The sequence below is a fragment of the Chiloscyllium plagiosum genome, unplaced genomic scaffold (genome assembly GCF_037043375.1).
Source record: "Chiloscyllium plagiosum isolate Xiang-an unplaced genomic scaffold, Cpla_swu_hap1 HiC_scaffold_6, whole genome shotgun sequence".
NCBI lineage: Eukaryota > Metazoa > Chordata > Chondrichthyes > Orectolobiformes > Hemiscylliidae > Chiloscyllium > Chiloscyllium plagiosum.
This window is the reverse complement of record NW_028270144.1, coordinates 17,035,426-17,048,988: the sequence shown is the minus strand read 5'-3', so window position 1 is coordinate 17,048,988 and position 13,563 is coordinate 17,035,426. Positions and strand designations below refer to the sequence as shown.

General features: G+C 41.9%; 1 protein-coding gene across 2 annotated transcripts in view; it reads left to right on the top strand.

The window, feature by feature from the left end:
• Nucleotides 1-13,049, top strand: part of gramd1c (GRAM domain containing 1c) — a 59,120-nt gene extending 46,071 nt beyond the window's left edge. For both annotated transcript variants that reach the window (XM_043691249.2, XM_043691251.2), the window contains exons 9-13: nt 1,054-1,215; nt 2,685-2,763; nt 3,929-4,048; nt 7,795-7,897; nt 11,719-13,049. In XM_043691249.2, the coding sequence (XP_043547184.2) occupies nt 1,054-1,215; nt 2,685-2,763; nt 3,929-4,048; nt 7,795-7,897; nt 11,719-11,793 (539 nt within the window). In that variant the 3' untranslated portion in view covers nt 11,794-13,049. The remainder of the gene's footprint in view (nt 1-1,053; nt 1,216-2,684; nt 2,764-3,928; nt 4,049-7,794; nt 7,898-11,718) is intronic.
• The last annotated feature ends 514 nt before the right edge of the window (nt 13,050-13,563 follow it).

The window sequence follows — 13,563 nt, the reverse complement described above, 5'->3', positions numbered from 1 at the left end:
CAGCAATATCTTGTTTTATTTCATTCCTAATTGTATTGCAGTATATCCTGCTGGGGTGTGTATCTGTTCAACAATTACAACTTGCAATTATCATATACTTTTAATGTACACAAAAAGCTAAATTGTGCAACATGAACATCAATAAGAACATTTTCCACACAAACTCATGGGAGATATCAAGTCAGATGTCCGAAAGTTTGGTTAAACTTGTAGACTTCGAGTATTGTCTTAAAGGAGGAGAGGGATTAAGAGCCAGAGAACTTTAGGGAGAGAATTCCAGAGCTGTGGATGTTGGCAACTGAGATGATTTGAATCAAAAGGAGAGGTTGGATCGGCTGAGACTTTTTTCACTGGAACATAAGAGGTTGAGAGGTGACTTTGATAGTTTATAAAAATCATGAGGGGCATAGATAAGATAAATGGTAGATGTCTTTTCCCTAGGGTGGGAGATTTCAAAACCAGGGAGCATAGGTTTAAGGTGGGCAGAGAAAGATTTAAAAAGATATGAGGGGCAACATTTTTACACAGAAAGTAGTTAGCGTTTGGAATGAACTTCCAGAGGAATTGGTTTTAAACAACGTTTTAAAGACCTTTTTAGATAGGTACATGAATAAGAAATGTTTGGGGGGAGATGTGCTAAGAGAAGACAATCAGGATTAGTTTAGTTTGGGATTATGGTCAGGAAGATCAATTGGGTGGTCAACAATTTTGTCAGATTAGAATCGAGAAAGCAGCACCACTTTTTTTTTTGTTTCTAGATCCCATTGGAAGGTTGGCCACTCGCATGTAAATTATTTCTGACAAATAATTTATCTTTATAATTATTCCCCTCATGTTCCACACACTTGCTGATTGTGATATGAATGGGTTATCAAGGTGAACATATTATTTAGAGTCCAAGTCTTTCTCACTCAGACTGTTGTCTTGTCTGTGTAGAAACTGAAGTGATACACTTTGAAACAGCCAGATATTCTACACATACATCTCATTGCTGCAGCTGGGTTGTTACTTTTTCGGAGTGAGGTGGCTTTATGGAATGTCTCGTTGTTACAGAATCTGACTTGTTGGTTGAAGAAGCAGTGCACAATCCAATCTCCGCCGAATTGGGCCAGTCTGGACTTCGGAGACGTCGGCGAACACTCAGTCGGAGTCCCGCGGACCAGTTTACCAGTTTAGCTCCTCGTCTGAATGTAGATACGAGACAAATGTACACAGGTAATGTCTTTTCAGCACGTATGAAGCAGCTATAGGAATAGCCACAAATGGCATTGGGATTGACACTAAAATCCAGGAGGGTTTTTAAAGATTGTACTTGCTTGTGGAACATGAACCTGGCTGGCTGTTCTGAGTTGCCTTTCGAGAAGGTGTGGTGAGCTGTCATCTCGAACTGCTGCAGCCCATGTGCTGTAGGTAGACCCATAATACTGGGAGAAAGTAAGGCCTGCAGATGCTGGAGATCAGAGTCAAGAGTGGGGTGCTGGAAAAGCACAGCAGGTCAGGCAGCATCGGAGGAAAGGAGAATCGAATTTTCGGGCATAAACCCTTCATCAGGAATGACGTGATTTGGAGACACCGGTGGTGGACTGGGGTGTACCAAGTTAAAAATTGCACAACCCCAGGTTATAGTCCAATAGGTTTATTTGGAAGCACTAGCTTTCGGAGCGCTGCTCCTTCATCAGGTGATTCATCAGTGCTTCAAAAGCGAGTGCTTCCAAATAAACCTGTTGGACTATAACCTGGGGCTGTGTGATTTTTTAACTTTGTATATCAGGAATGAGGCCTCATTTCCGATGAACAGCTTATGCCCGAAACATCGATTCTCCTGCTCCTTGGATGCTGCCAGACACACAATACTGTTAGGGATGGACTCCCAGGAGCTTGACCAAGAAGGAATGGTGAGATAAGCCCAAGTCCTGATGGGGAGTGGCTTGGAAGGGAACTTTCAGGTGGTGGTGGTGGTGTTTCCATTATCTGAAGATAGCGCAGCAAACTTTGTGACAAGCTTTTATCATTTCCTGACTATTCAAAAGCACCAAACCTTTGACAGGCTGTTCATTTTCATAACTTGGTTTGGAGTCTCTTAATCTGTGACTGAGAGAGAAAGGTATCGAGATATGTATGACTCGATCAAACTGCCTGTCAAAATATGTAGGGAAAAGACACAGACAGTTCTCTGCATCCTTCTCAACTCTTGCATGCCAAGCTGCATTTCAACATGTGCCATGTATACCCACAATGCTGCACTCAAACAGGAATTAGACCCCAGAGGGAATAAATATGGGATTGTATCTGGGAAAAAAAAAGAATTCTCAGGAATCTTGTCTGATCAGTGGACTGGAGACTCTTGTACACCTGATCCTGCTACGTGCATCCAGCACTAACACATAACTAACTTTGTCTCTGAATTTGAGATGAGATCGCGCTGAGGTGAGAAGGATGGGGGACACATTCGAGTGCACTGCACTTCCTGCTGAATCCTCCTAGGGGGTCTGGGGTAAGGGGAGACAGGCACAAAAGTGGATCGGAGGCAACAATCAGGTCATCCTTGCTCTCACTGAACAGTGGAGCAGTTTTGAGGGGTTAAGAATCCTAGTCCTGCACCTATTCTGTTTGACGTTCTATGCTTTTACTCTTCTGCCTGCAGCTAGAGCATACTCGTTCTATTTTTGTTACCTTTCTTGCAGACAGAGGAAATAATTTGGAAAGCAAACCAATACTCCAGAATCGGAGCCTTTTGAAGTTTGTGTTGGGCATGAGTGCAATGTAAGTACATTTTGAAAGTTTTTTCAGAAATATTGTTGCAAGAGCACCATTAAAGGTAGATAAAAAGATTCCAGATCTAATTCTAAGCTACTGTCAGCGTAACACCTGTAAACGCTTGGACAAAAGTATACAATATGCATCAAATCTTAAACACATTCAGGTCCAATTTAAATGAAGGTTGCCCATACTCTTAAGAATGCATGTATCATGAATTCAGGAGCACCCCACACATGTTTCATGTATTTACTCTCATTTTTAAGCTCTGCTGTGATGGTTCAGTGTAGTCCAATATTATGCTCATTATGAACAGACATTGCACAGAAGCACAATTGTTATATACACAGCAAGTCTGAATCTAGATTGCAAAGCTGAACATATAGTCTTCCTTGCACAACTTTTGGAATACTGCATTCAATTCTAATCTCTCTCCTGTAGCAAGGATGTTGTGAAACTTGAAAAGGTTCAGAAAAGATTTACAAGGATGTTGCCAGGATTGGAAGGTTTGATCTATCGGGAGAGGCTGAACAGGCTGGGGCTATTTTCCCTAGAGCGCCGGAGGCTGAGGGGTGACCTTTAGAAGTTTGTAAAATTTGAGGGGCATCGGTAGGGTAAATAGACAAGGCCTTATCCCCTGGGTAGGGGAGCCCAAAACTAAACAGCGTATGTTTTAGGTGCGAGGGGAAAGATTTAAAAGAGACCTAAGGGGCAACTTTTTTACATGGAGGGTGGTGCGTGTATGAAATGAGCTGCCAGAGGAAGTGGTGGAGGCTGGTACAAATACAGCATTTAAAAAGCATCTGGTTGGGTATATGAAAAGTTTAGAGGGAATATAGGCCAAATGCTGGTAAATGGGAGTAGATTAATTTAGGATAACTGGACGGCATGGACAAGTTGGACCGATGGGTCTGTTTCCATGCTGTTCAGCTTTTTGACTCGAAGTAGCAGTGTGTTGCATTTATTAGCAATTTTAAAAAAAGGTTGATCTAGTTATCTTTGCAAGCGTATTACAGGTAGCAAGAACTTTTTTTTATAATTTTTAGTTTGGAAGTTACACCTTGGTGCATTAAATATTCTTCTCTGTTTTTAGTTTTGTAGGAAAAGCAGATGTCCCAGAATTCACCTTTGAACCTGTATAGCTAATTCAATTACTTTTTTTTAATTTCAGACTCTTTATCCTAGCCTTGTTGAATTTAGTCCTCTACTTTAAACTTCTGAACATTGAAAAAGTGGCTCAAAAAGTCCATTCATCAAACAAGATCAGAATATCTGAAAAACTGAGTGCTGGGTAAGTGATGCTCCACTTAAAAGCAACTTATCGCAAGAGCAAAGTGCAAAAGAATTAATTGCAGGTTAGCTTAAAACGTCGTCGATTCACATAGAACATAGAACAATACAGCACAGAACAGGCCCTTCGGCCCACGATGTTGTGCCGAACATTTGTCCTAGCTTAAGCACCCATCCATGTACCTATCCAATTGCCACTTAAAGTCCGCCAATGATTCTGACTCTGCCACTCCCACAGGCAGCGCATTCCATGCCCCCACCACTCTCTGGGTAAAGAACCTACCCCTGACATCTCCCCTATACCTTCCACCCTTCACCTTAAATTTATGTCCCCTTGTAACACTCTGTTGTACCTGGGGAAAAAGTTTCTGATTGTCTACTCTATCTATTCCCCTGATCATCTTATACACCTCTATCAAGTCACCCCTCATCCTTCTCCGTTTCAATGAGAAAAGGGCTAGCACGCTCAACCTATCCTCGTACGACCTATTCTCCATTTCAGGCAACATCCTGGTAAATCTTCTCTGCACCCTCTCCAAAGCTTCCATATCTTTCCTAAAGTGAGGCGACCAGAACTGCACATAGTACTCCAAATGTGGCCTAACCAAAGTCCTGTACAGCTGTAACATCACCTCACGACTCTTGAATTCAATCCCTCTGCTAATGAACGCTAATACACCATAGGCCTTCTTACAAGCTCTATCCACCTGAGTGACAACTTTCAAAGATCTATGAACATAGACCCCAAGATCCCTCTGCTCCTCCACCTTACTAAGAACTCTACCGTTAACCCTGTATTCCGCATTCTTATTTGTCCTTCCAAAATGGACAACCTCACACTTGGCAGGGTCACAACATTCGCCATTCTCCAGCCCCCTGGTACCACCCCTGTTGACAGTGAAAAAAATATTTAAAAAACATTTGTATTTATATAGAGATAGTCCTTGATCAACATTATACTTCAGTTCCTGAGAATAGCTCCTTTTAAGTGAAACAACTTTAAGTGAAATATAAGTTTCCATAGAAACCAATATAAAAGCTGAAGTTAGATTCTCAATGACCTTCCTATACAACAGCAAAAGTTACAAACCCTGATAAGTTGAACTAATTGACATGGTTAAACTGCTGCGTTACTAAATAAAATAACTTTTAAGTATTTTTCAACATTTAATTTTCCATTTTAAAAGAAAGCTATAATAATCTACTACACAGAATTTTTGAGGATGCAGCTAACTTGCTGGAACTCTCCCTCACCACCGACTGCAGCTGGTGTAATTCATACTTTTCGATAACATGATTTCTCCTACCTCCTGCCAGTGAGATTGGGACTTCAGCATTGTATCAAATCTGGGAGGGGCTGGAGAGAGATAGGGGGATGCAAATGCCAGGGAAGGTGCAGGGAGAGAGAGCAAGACCCATGCCTTTGCGGATGTACAAGGAGATGTGTTGGAGATCGCAGAGGAGACATAGGAGAGGCCTCAAATCAATGAAGAGGGAACCACGTGTTTCAGGGAGGATGCAGGAAGAGGCTGACAGTCTTGGTGGACAGGCAAAAGTAACAGCAGTGGCTCAGAGAACAGAATTCGGAGGATAAGGCAGATGAATGTGTGGCTGGAAAGTTGGTGTAGGAGGGAAGGCTTCAAAGCCTTGAGACACTGAGACTAGCCTTGTGCAAGGTGGCACCTGTTCAGACTGGATGTATTAAACCTGTATAGAGCTGCGATTGAGTTCCTTGCAGGTGTTTTGCTTGTGCTGTCGAGAGGGCTTTCAATCAACTTGGCAGGAGTTTGGGGAGTTTGATAGGCTTTCCTTTATTGGTCAGAGCATTGAGTATAGGAGTTGGGAGGTCATGTTGCGGCTGTGCAGGACATTGGTTAGGCCACTTCTGGAATATTGTGTGATACTGGTCTCCTTCCTATCGGAAGGATGTTGTGGAACTTGAAAGGGTTCAAAAATGATTTACAAGGATGTTGCCAGGGTGGGAGGGTTTGAGCTACAGGGAGAGGCTGAATAGGCTGGGGCTGTTTTCCCTGGAGCATCAGAGGCTGAGGGGTGACCTTGTAGAGGTTTATAAAATCATGAGGGGCATAGATAGGATAAATAGACAAAGCCTTTTCCTTGGGGCGGGGGAGTCCAGAACTAGAGGGCATAGGTTTAAGGTGAGAGGGGAAAGATATAAAAGAGACCTAAGGGGCAACCTTTTCACTCAGAGGGTGGTATGTGTATGGAATGAGCTGCCAGGGGAAGTGTTAGCTGCTGGTACAACATTTAAAAGGCATCTGGATGGGTTTATGAATAGGAAGTGTTTAGAGGGATATGGGCTAAGTGCTGGCAAATGGGACTATATTAGGTTAGGATATCTGGTCGCCATGGATGAGTTGGACCAAAGGGGCTGTTTCCTTGTTGTACATCTGTATGACTCCAATACAAATATGACTCTAATCTGCTGTGTCCCCTTCCTGACCTACTCCCATTTACTGAGGAATGCAGCCCTTACATAAAAACTCCAAGGAAAATCTGCTCACTATTATCTCTGCAGCATGTCCCAGTTCATCCTTATGCCATTGTTTAGAACATTTTCTTTAGCAAGTGAATGTGGGTGAATTGTGTAGGTGAGGAACAGAATAGGGTGGATAAGGTAAGAATAGGAGTTAGTCAGGCAGGGTCAGAGCTGGGTGAGATTGAAGGTGAGTGGATTGGCATTGGAGGGTGGGTGAGGGTGGCGGGGTGGCAGTGGTGTTGACTGAGACCCAGGGAGATAGTGGGAAAAGAGATCAGTCTAAGACTGGTAGAGTTAGGAAAAAGAGGAAGTCAAATAGGCAGGTAGGAACAAAGCAGAGAATGAGGTAGGACTGATAAACTGCTTTTATTTCAATGTAAAAGTCCTAACGGATAAGGCAGATGAACTTAGAGCATAGTTGGGAACGTGGGCCAGGGGTATCATAGCTATTATAGACACAAGGCTCAGGGTTGGGCAGGACTGGCAGCTTAATGATCCAGGATATAGATGCTATAGAAAGGATGGGGGGGAGGGGGCAAGAGAGGAGGGGGGCGTGGTGTTTTTGATTAGGGATAGCATAACAGCTGTACTTAGGATATTCTGGAGAGTGCATCCAGGAAAATTATTTGGGTGGAACTGAGAAATAAGAAAGGGATGATTACCTTATTGGGATTGTACTATAGACCCCACCCTCCCCCGATAGTCAGCAGGAAATTGAGAAACAAATTTGTAAGGAGATCTGAGTCATCTGTAAAAATAATAGGGTGGTAATCGGTTACATAGCAGGAGCTTTTGTTATTTAGACCTCTGTTTTATTATTGACTATGTGTGGATTGCGAAGATAAACTCCTGATCAAGGATATTCACAGTTTGCCCACAGGAAAGGTAAGTCCACTAAAAGGAGGTGATTACCAGCTAAAGCTATGTGGGAATGTCTGCCGTTATATGGAACAAACTGGGCAATCTGTATTCAGTTCTATAAGTCTGTTTAATTCCCACCAAAGATTTTTCCTGTGAATTTTCACTTATGTATGCTTAACTGCTAGGCTCACTTGATTTAGATTTGAGCGTCAACACAAGCACTAGATATGGCAATGACATATATCCTAACAGGAGAGCAGGCACTTGAATAGGAAACCTTACAGGGGCTATCCTGCAAACATTCAGATCTAGCTTCAAACTTATCCTGAAAGCCACTTCACGTTTTGCTGAGACTGTGTGTATGTTTACCTTTTTATTTCCTACAGTTTGGATCAAGAGATAACAACAAAGGGAACAAAGTGGCAGAATGATGCAGAACTTCACCATCTGCGTGCAGTGATCAATGATTCGATTTTACTTCTCGAACAGGTATTTTGAGCAGAGCGAAATTGTTTGGATTTTCACATCAGGCGACAGGCCCAGTCCTGTTGTAGCGATCCTGCCCTCTGTCTGTCTCACATGCTCGCAGGTCAAATTCAATCGTAGATCCAAGCCCTCAGTGCCTTAGAGTCGGCAGGTCAAAAGCTTGCCTCCATTCCAAAGCCTCAGCCTGGCACTTCCGAGACTCTCCTAAATTCTGCCCAATTTAACCACTTCCCTCGCTCATTCTTCAATTTTACCCTTGACCCTATTAAAACAATGTTGGAAAAGGAAGTAGGAGGAAGAGGATTAAGTTAGTCAGCTATTGGGTCTTCTCAGCGATGCCATGATATTGTGAATGTTGAGAGTTGTGGGTCTTAACTCCACATTTTTTCGGTCTGTGTGTACCCCCCGACTCTCCCACAACCTTTCGACACTCTCCCTGAAAAATCCAAAATCAGTCCAACTCAACCTTGAATATTTGACCCAGCTTCCACTGCTTTGTTTATTAGGGGTTGGGTGGGAAAAGACTTCCAAATGAGTCAATGTGGACCTGCAGCTGAGCAAGGCCAGATCACATTGTCATTACCCTTTTTCTGAGGACCTTGACCCATACGGATCTCCCACCCATCTTACCCCGCACCACTCCTACCACCACCCCCGCCACCACACACACATGCCACCCGCCCAACCTCCCATCCAGCCTGACCATTTGCGTGCAGCCATTGAGATGAAATGGAAAGCAGCTTGATTCAGTGACATGTCTGAAGTGTTCATTAGCAAACTGCGGGCTGTGGTCTGAGATGAGTTTCTCAAGAACACAGTGTGTGGTAATAGTGCCTTTTGAGGCGAGCAACAACCATCATTCGAGGCACGTGATGGCTAACCCTTGAGAATAATAGTCAAATGGCAGTGAGGAAGGGTTTAGCCTTAAAGGCAGATTCAACCTGAGGTGTTCCCATGGTCAAAAGGGGAAGGATCGTTTCGTCAAGAATTCTTACGTTTGGTTGGCACACGTTGGACAATTGGAGATTGTGTTCAAAGGCCTTTTGATTACCAGCCACCAAATGGAGCCATGCGCGGTATTTGCTAATGTCATGTTACCCTGATGTAGATGTAGGAGAGTGTATACCCTGAGGACATAACTGTGATCTGCCGTGGGCATGTTCCATGGTGGCATCCAAACCAAATAAATAAACAGATGTAATCAGAGCTGCTGGGTCAGGGTGGCACCTTTATCATGTCCTTAGTTTTAAGGATAGCCTCAGTAGCTTGTAGCCTGTTTGGATTGTGAACTTGAGACTAATGTCGTAATTGTAAAAGAATTTTAATTTTAAACATTCCCAACTTTTCAGCCATTATAAGAAAAAGTCAAAAAAGTGTGGCGCTGGAAAAGCACAGCTGGTCCAGCAGCATCGGAGGAGCAGGAGAGTCAATGTTTCCTGCATGAGCCCTTCATCAGAAATGAAGAGCTTAAGCTCGAAACATCAGCTCTCCTGCTCCTCTGATACTGCCTGACCAGCTGTGCTTTTCCAGCGCCACACTTTTTGACTCTGCTCACCAGCATCTGCAGTCCTCACTTTCTCCCATTTATAAAGAAGGAGCCAATATACAGAAAAAAATACCAATCCCAATGTACAAGTAGTTACTGGATGCTACCTTTTTGCAGTTCATACACAAGGACCCCCAGATGTTTCTGTGCCATAACTTTCCGCAGTTGTTGTGTTGTGATTGCCATAGTCTTATCAGACCATTGGGGCTGCTCTTTCATTAGAGAGCAGCGATTGGTGGTGATTTAACCTGAGGGGCACTAGACCTCAGGCAAGGGAAGAGGTTGAGAAGGAGAGTCCTTCATGGTAACCTCAAACCGGTGATGGGAATTGAACCCACACTGTGGCATCACACTGCTCTGTAAACCAATGATCCAGCTAGCTAAGCTAAATCGATCCCTTTTCTGCATTGTTTTCCTATTAGAATAATATTCAGCTGTTCTGTTTCTTTTTTCCGTGTGAAAGTGCACAACCTCACATTTGCCCACATTTATGTGCCATTCACTAAACTTTTGTCCGCTCACTCAACCTGTCAATATCATTTTGCAGACTCTTTGTCTCATCCTCACTTTTTGTCTTCCCATTTATTTTTGAGTCATCCACAAACTCGGCCATTGTACATTCACTTCCGACATCTAAATCTTTAATAACTATGACTCCAGTATTGATCCCTCTGGAACTCCTCTTGTTAAAGGTTGCCATTCTGAACATACCCCGTCTATCCCACTTTACTGTCTTCTATTAATCAGCAATTGTCTATTCATTCTAATATGGTACCTCACCACCATAGGCTCTTATCTTATTATGTGCAAAACCTTATCAACCCAGATATAATTACAATTTTTTTTTATTCATCCGTGGGATGTGGGTGTCGCTGACTAGGCCACTCCTACTTGCCGTTGAGAAGGTGGTCGTGAGCTGCCATCTTGAACTGCTACAGTCCACTTTCCATGGGATGAGCCACAATACTTTTGCTTCCCCATTATCTATCCATTTTTATCCCTCCGGAAAGGACTCTGATAAATTTATCAGGCACGATTTCCACTTTACGAAGCCATGCTGATTCTGCTTGTGTACATTCTATTTCTAAGTGCTGTACTATATATCCGTTCTGTAATGGATTCCTAATATCTGCCACGGGGTGGGGAGGGGAGTTAACTACCTGTTCTATAGTTGCCAGATTTTTTTTTTCTTGTCTCCTTTGTTGAATAAGTATAGTATATTGACAGCTTTCCAAAACTCGGAATTTCCCAGAATCTCGAACTTATTGAAAGATTATTACCATCATTATTTCTCTAGCTTCTTGCTTTTGAAATTCTAAGATACAATCCATGGGGGCAAGACAAATTATTGTCCTCCTTAAGCCCATTAGTCTCCCTAATACTTTTTCCTTTAATAGTTTTTGTGCTTATTCCCCTCACCCCTAACCCCTTTTGATTTTGTATTTTTCAATTGCTATTGTGCCATCAACTGGGACGACTGATGAAAAGTATTAATTGGACCCCAGTCCTGTCTCCTGGTTTTCCATTATTGTTTCCCAAGTCTGTTCTCGAAGGTTTTATTGTTCACCTTGTCCCCTATCTTTCCTTTTGAAAGAATCATACATTGATATATTACTTGCTAGTTTTCACTCGTTTATTTTCCTTTGTTTTTTAGATTTTATTTTTCCTGGTTTTAGTTATTAATGTAATTTCCTTTTTCTTTCACTCAAAACCTTGTGGTTGGTCTCCTATTTGATTCTGGTCAGTTAGTGAACTATAATGTGAAACAGCTACATCTTATAAAGAATTTAAAAATCTTTAAACAAGACTCCGAATCCTACAGCACAGAAACCAGGCACTTCAGTCCATGCCAACCATAATTCCGAGCTGAACAAGTCCCACTTGCCAGCACTTGGCCCATATCCCTCCAAACATTTCTTTTTCATCGTATCTGCATCCATCACTTCCTCTGGAAGTTCACTCCACGCACAAATCACTCTGTGTTTAAAAAGAAAATTGCCTGTCACATTGTCTTTAAATCTTTCTCCTCCCACCTTTATAAAATTCGCCCCCTCATCTTGAAACCCCCCACCCGAGGGAAAGATATCTGCCATTTACCTCATAAGCCCCTCATAGTGTTATAAACTTCTATAAGATCACCCTTCAGTTTCCAGTAAAAAATGTACCAGCCTATCCAGCCTCTCCTTATAACTCCAGACAGAAGAGAGGTGATTCTGGTTATACCAATTCTTGTATGCAAGGACATTCATCCTATCAATTTTTGTTTTCTCACTTACAGTTAAAAGGTTCATTGGCAACAATCCAGAAGAATTTTGACGTGAAAAACCAGACAGTGAAAAACCAGGGCAGATAGCATCTCTGAAGAATGCATGTGAAATCTGCGGGTGGTTGAGAAGTGAAGATGGAAAACAATAAAAATAATATTTTTTATTTATGTGGCGCCTTGAGAGCAACCCATAATAGATCATGTTCATGCCTGGTTTGGGAAGCAAATCTGCAGCCTCCAAGCCAGATATTGTCCCTTAAATGCATAAACTGTGATTATCACAGTTTCAGTCTTTGGACGTACAGTACTGAACACTAAATGTAAGTTCAACAGATTTTAATTTGCGATTATGAATTTTCCACAGCTTTGGAATTTGATTAAATATCAAAACACTGTATTTCACTAATCATTTAATCACTCAATTTTCACCGCTTAAAAATTGTCCAGCTGGTTTCAGCTATGTTTCTTGGTTGATTTTTTTTTCTGCACCCTCTTTTCTAAGCAGTGTTCCATTTGATGTTGGAACTTGACAATCTTAACAGTTGCTGTGCACAAAACATATCTAGAGTTTGTACTTAGATCAAACGGATTTATTTTTTTAAAAATGTTGATGAATAGATTTTTAACGCATAGTATCTAATTGCAAAGTCTGTTTTAAGTCTGTTCTAAAACTTGAATTTTTTTTGTTACCAAGAATGCAAGGATATCATGTGATCTGTGAAGCACCACTCAGGGTCATTTGTTTCATTGTTTACATTTTAGAATTTTAGTTTGAAATGTAATCTTATTCTGCCAGTGTTTTTAATTAAGCATTGGTTCTTAATGAAGACTCGAAGGCAGAAATTTCTTTTGAATGTTCAATTTATGCAACTGTTACCTGTGTTTCCTAATGGAGGCACGTGAAACAACACCTGCTAAAATACAGGCCAGAGAAATATGCTTCAGGAACATGAAGTGTTTCTCTCTTGCTACGCCCAGTAATTTGAATTCTCTTTAAGTTGAAACCTCTGTGTAGTGGAGTGGTGAAAGATAACTTGGATATTCTGATGCAATTCCTTTGTCATTAGATAACTGAAGTTCCTGACCTTGACCTACTGTTGTGATTTGCTTTAAGAGAACGAGTGTGGTTGTGATTTGGAGAATCAAATTCAGGAAAGGGATTTTGGATTACCCATTTTACATCAGTAATGATAAGGTACCGGACAAGGATGGTAAAGAAATGTGTAGCAATCAGTGAACTAAAGAAATTTAATGGACAAGAAGTTTTTCAAGTTTTAAAAAAATTTCTACCGTGCAAAATCTATCAGGCATTTCTCTGGAAATAAACTCTATTCATTGCTTAACTGCTTGTTTCTGTGTCACTAAGTATCTTGAGTAGAATCTTCCTGTTTAAACCATTAGTTAAGAGGGTTAAATAGGGACATGAGTATTCACTTGTGTTGTACTCTAAACCTAACACCAAACGCAGGTGAGGGTCATTAACCACTAATTCGAGAAGAGTAGATGCCTTTCTGGGGATTTCTATCTGCCTGTAGTGCAGAGGCTTGAGAGGTTCATTGACGCTGAAGGTGATGCAGTCAGGAGGTCTCGATTCCTGCAGGGCCACCCAGGACAGTAAAGTCGGTGGGGAGATACCAGACAAAGTATAATCCAAAACAAGTCCTAAACGGTGACCCGGAAGGAAAATATCCGTGTGGTATCAATGGCAGGTGAAGGCTGCAGAAGTTGGGAGATCCCAGTTGTTGAGGTTTCTTTGTCACTGGAACTGGATCTAACTTCTGTCAAGAAACATGTGTTGGCTGACTTGCAAAGACACCCCCATATTAAAAGATATCCCGCACAAGGTGTCCATATAGA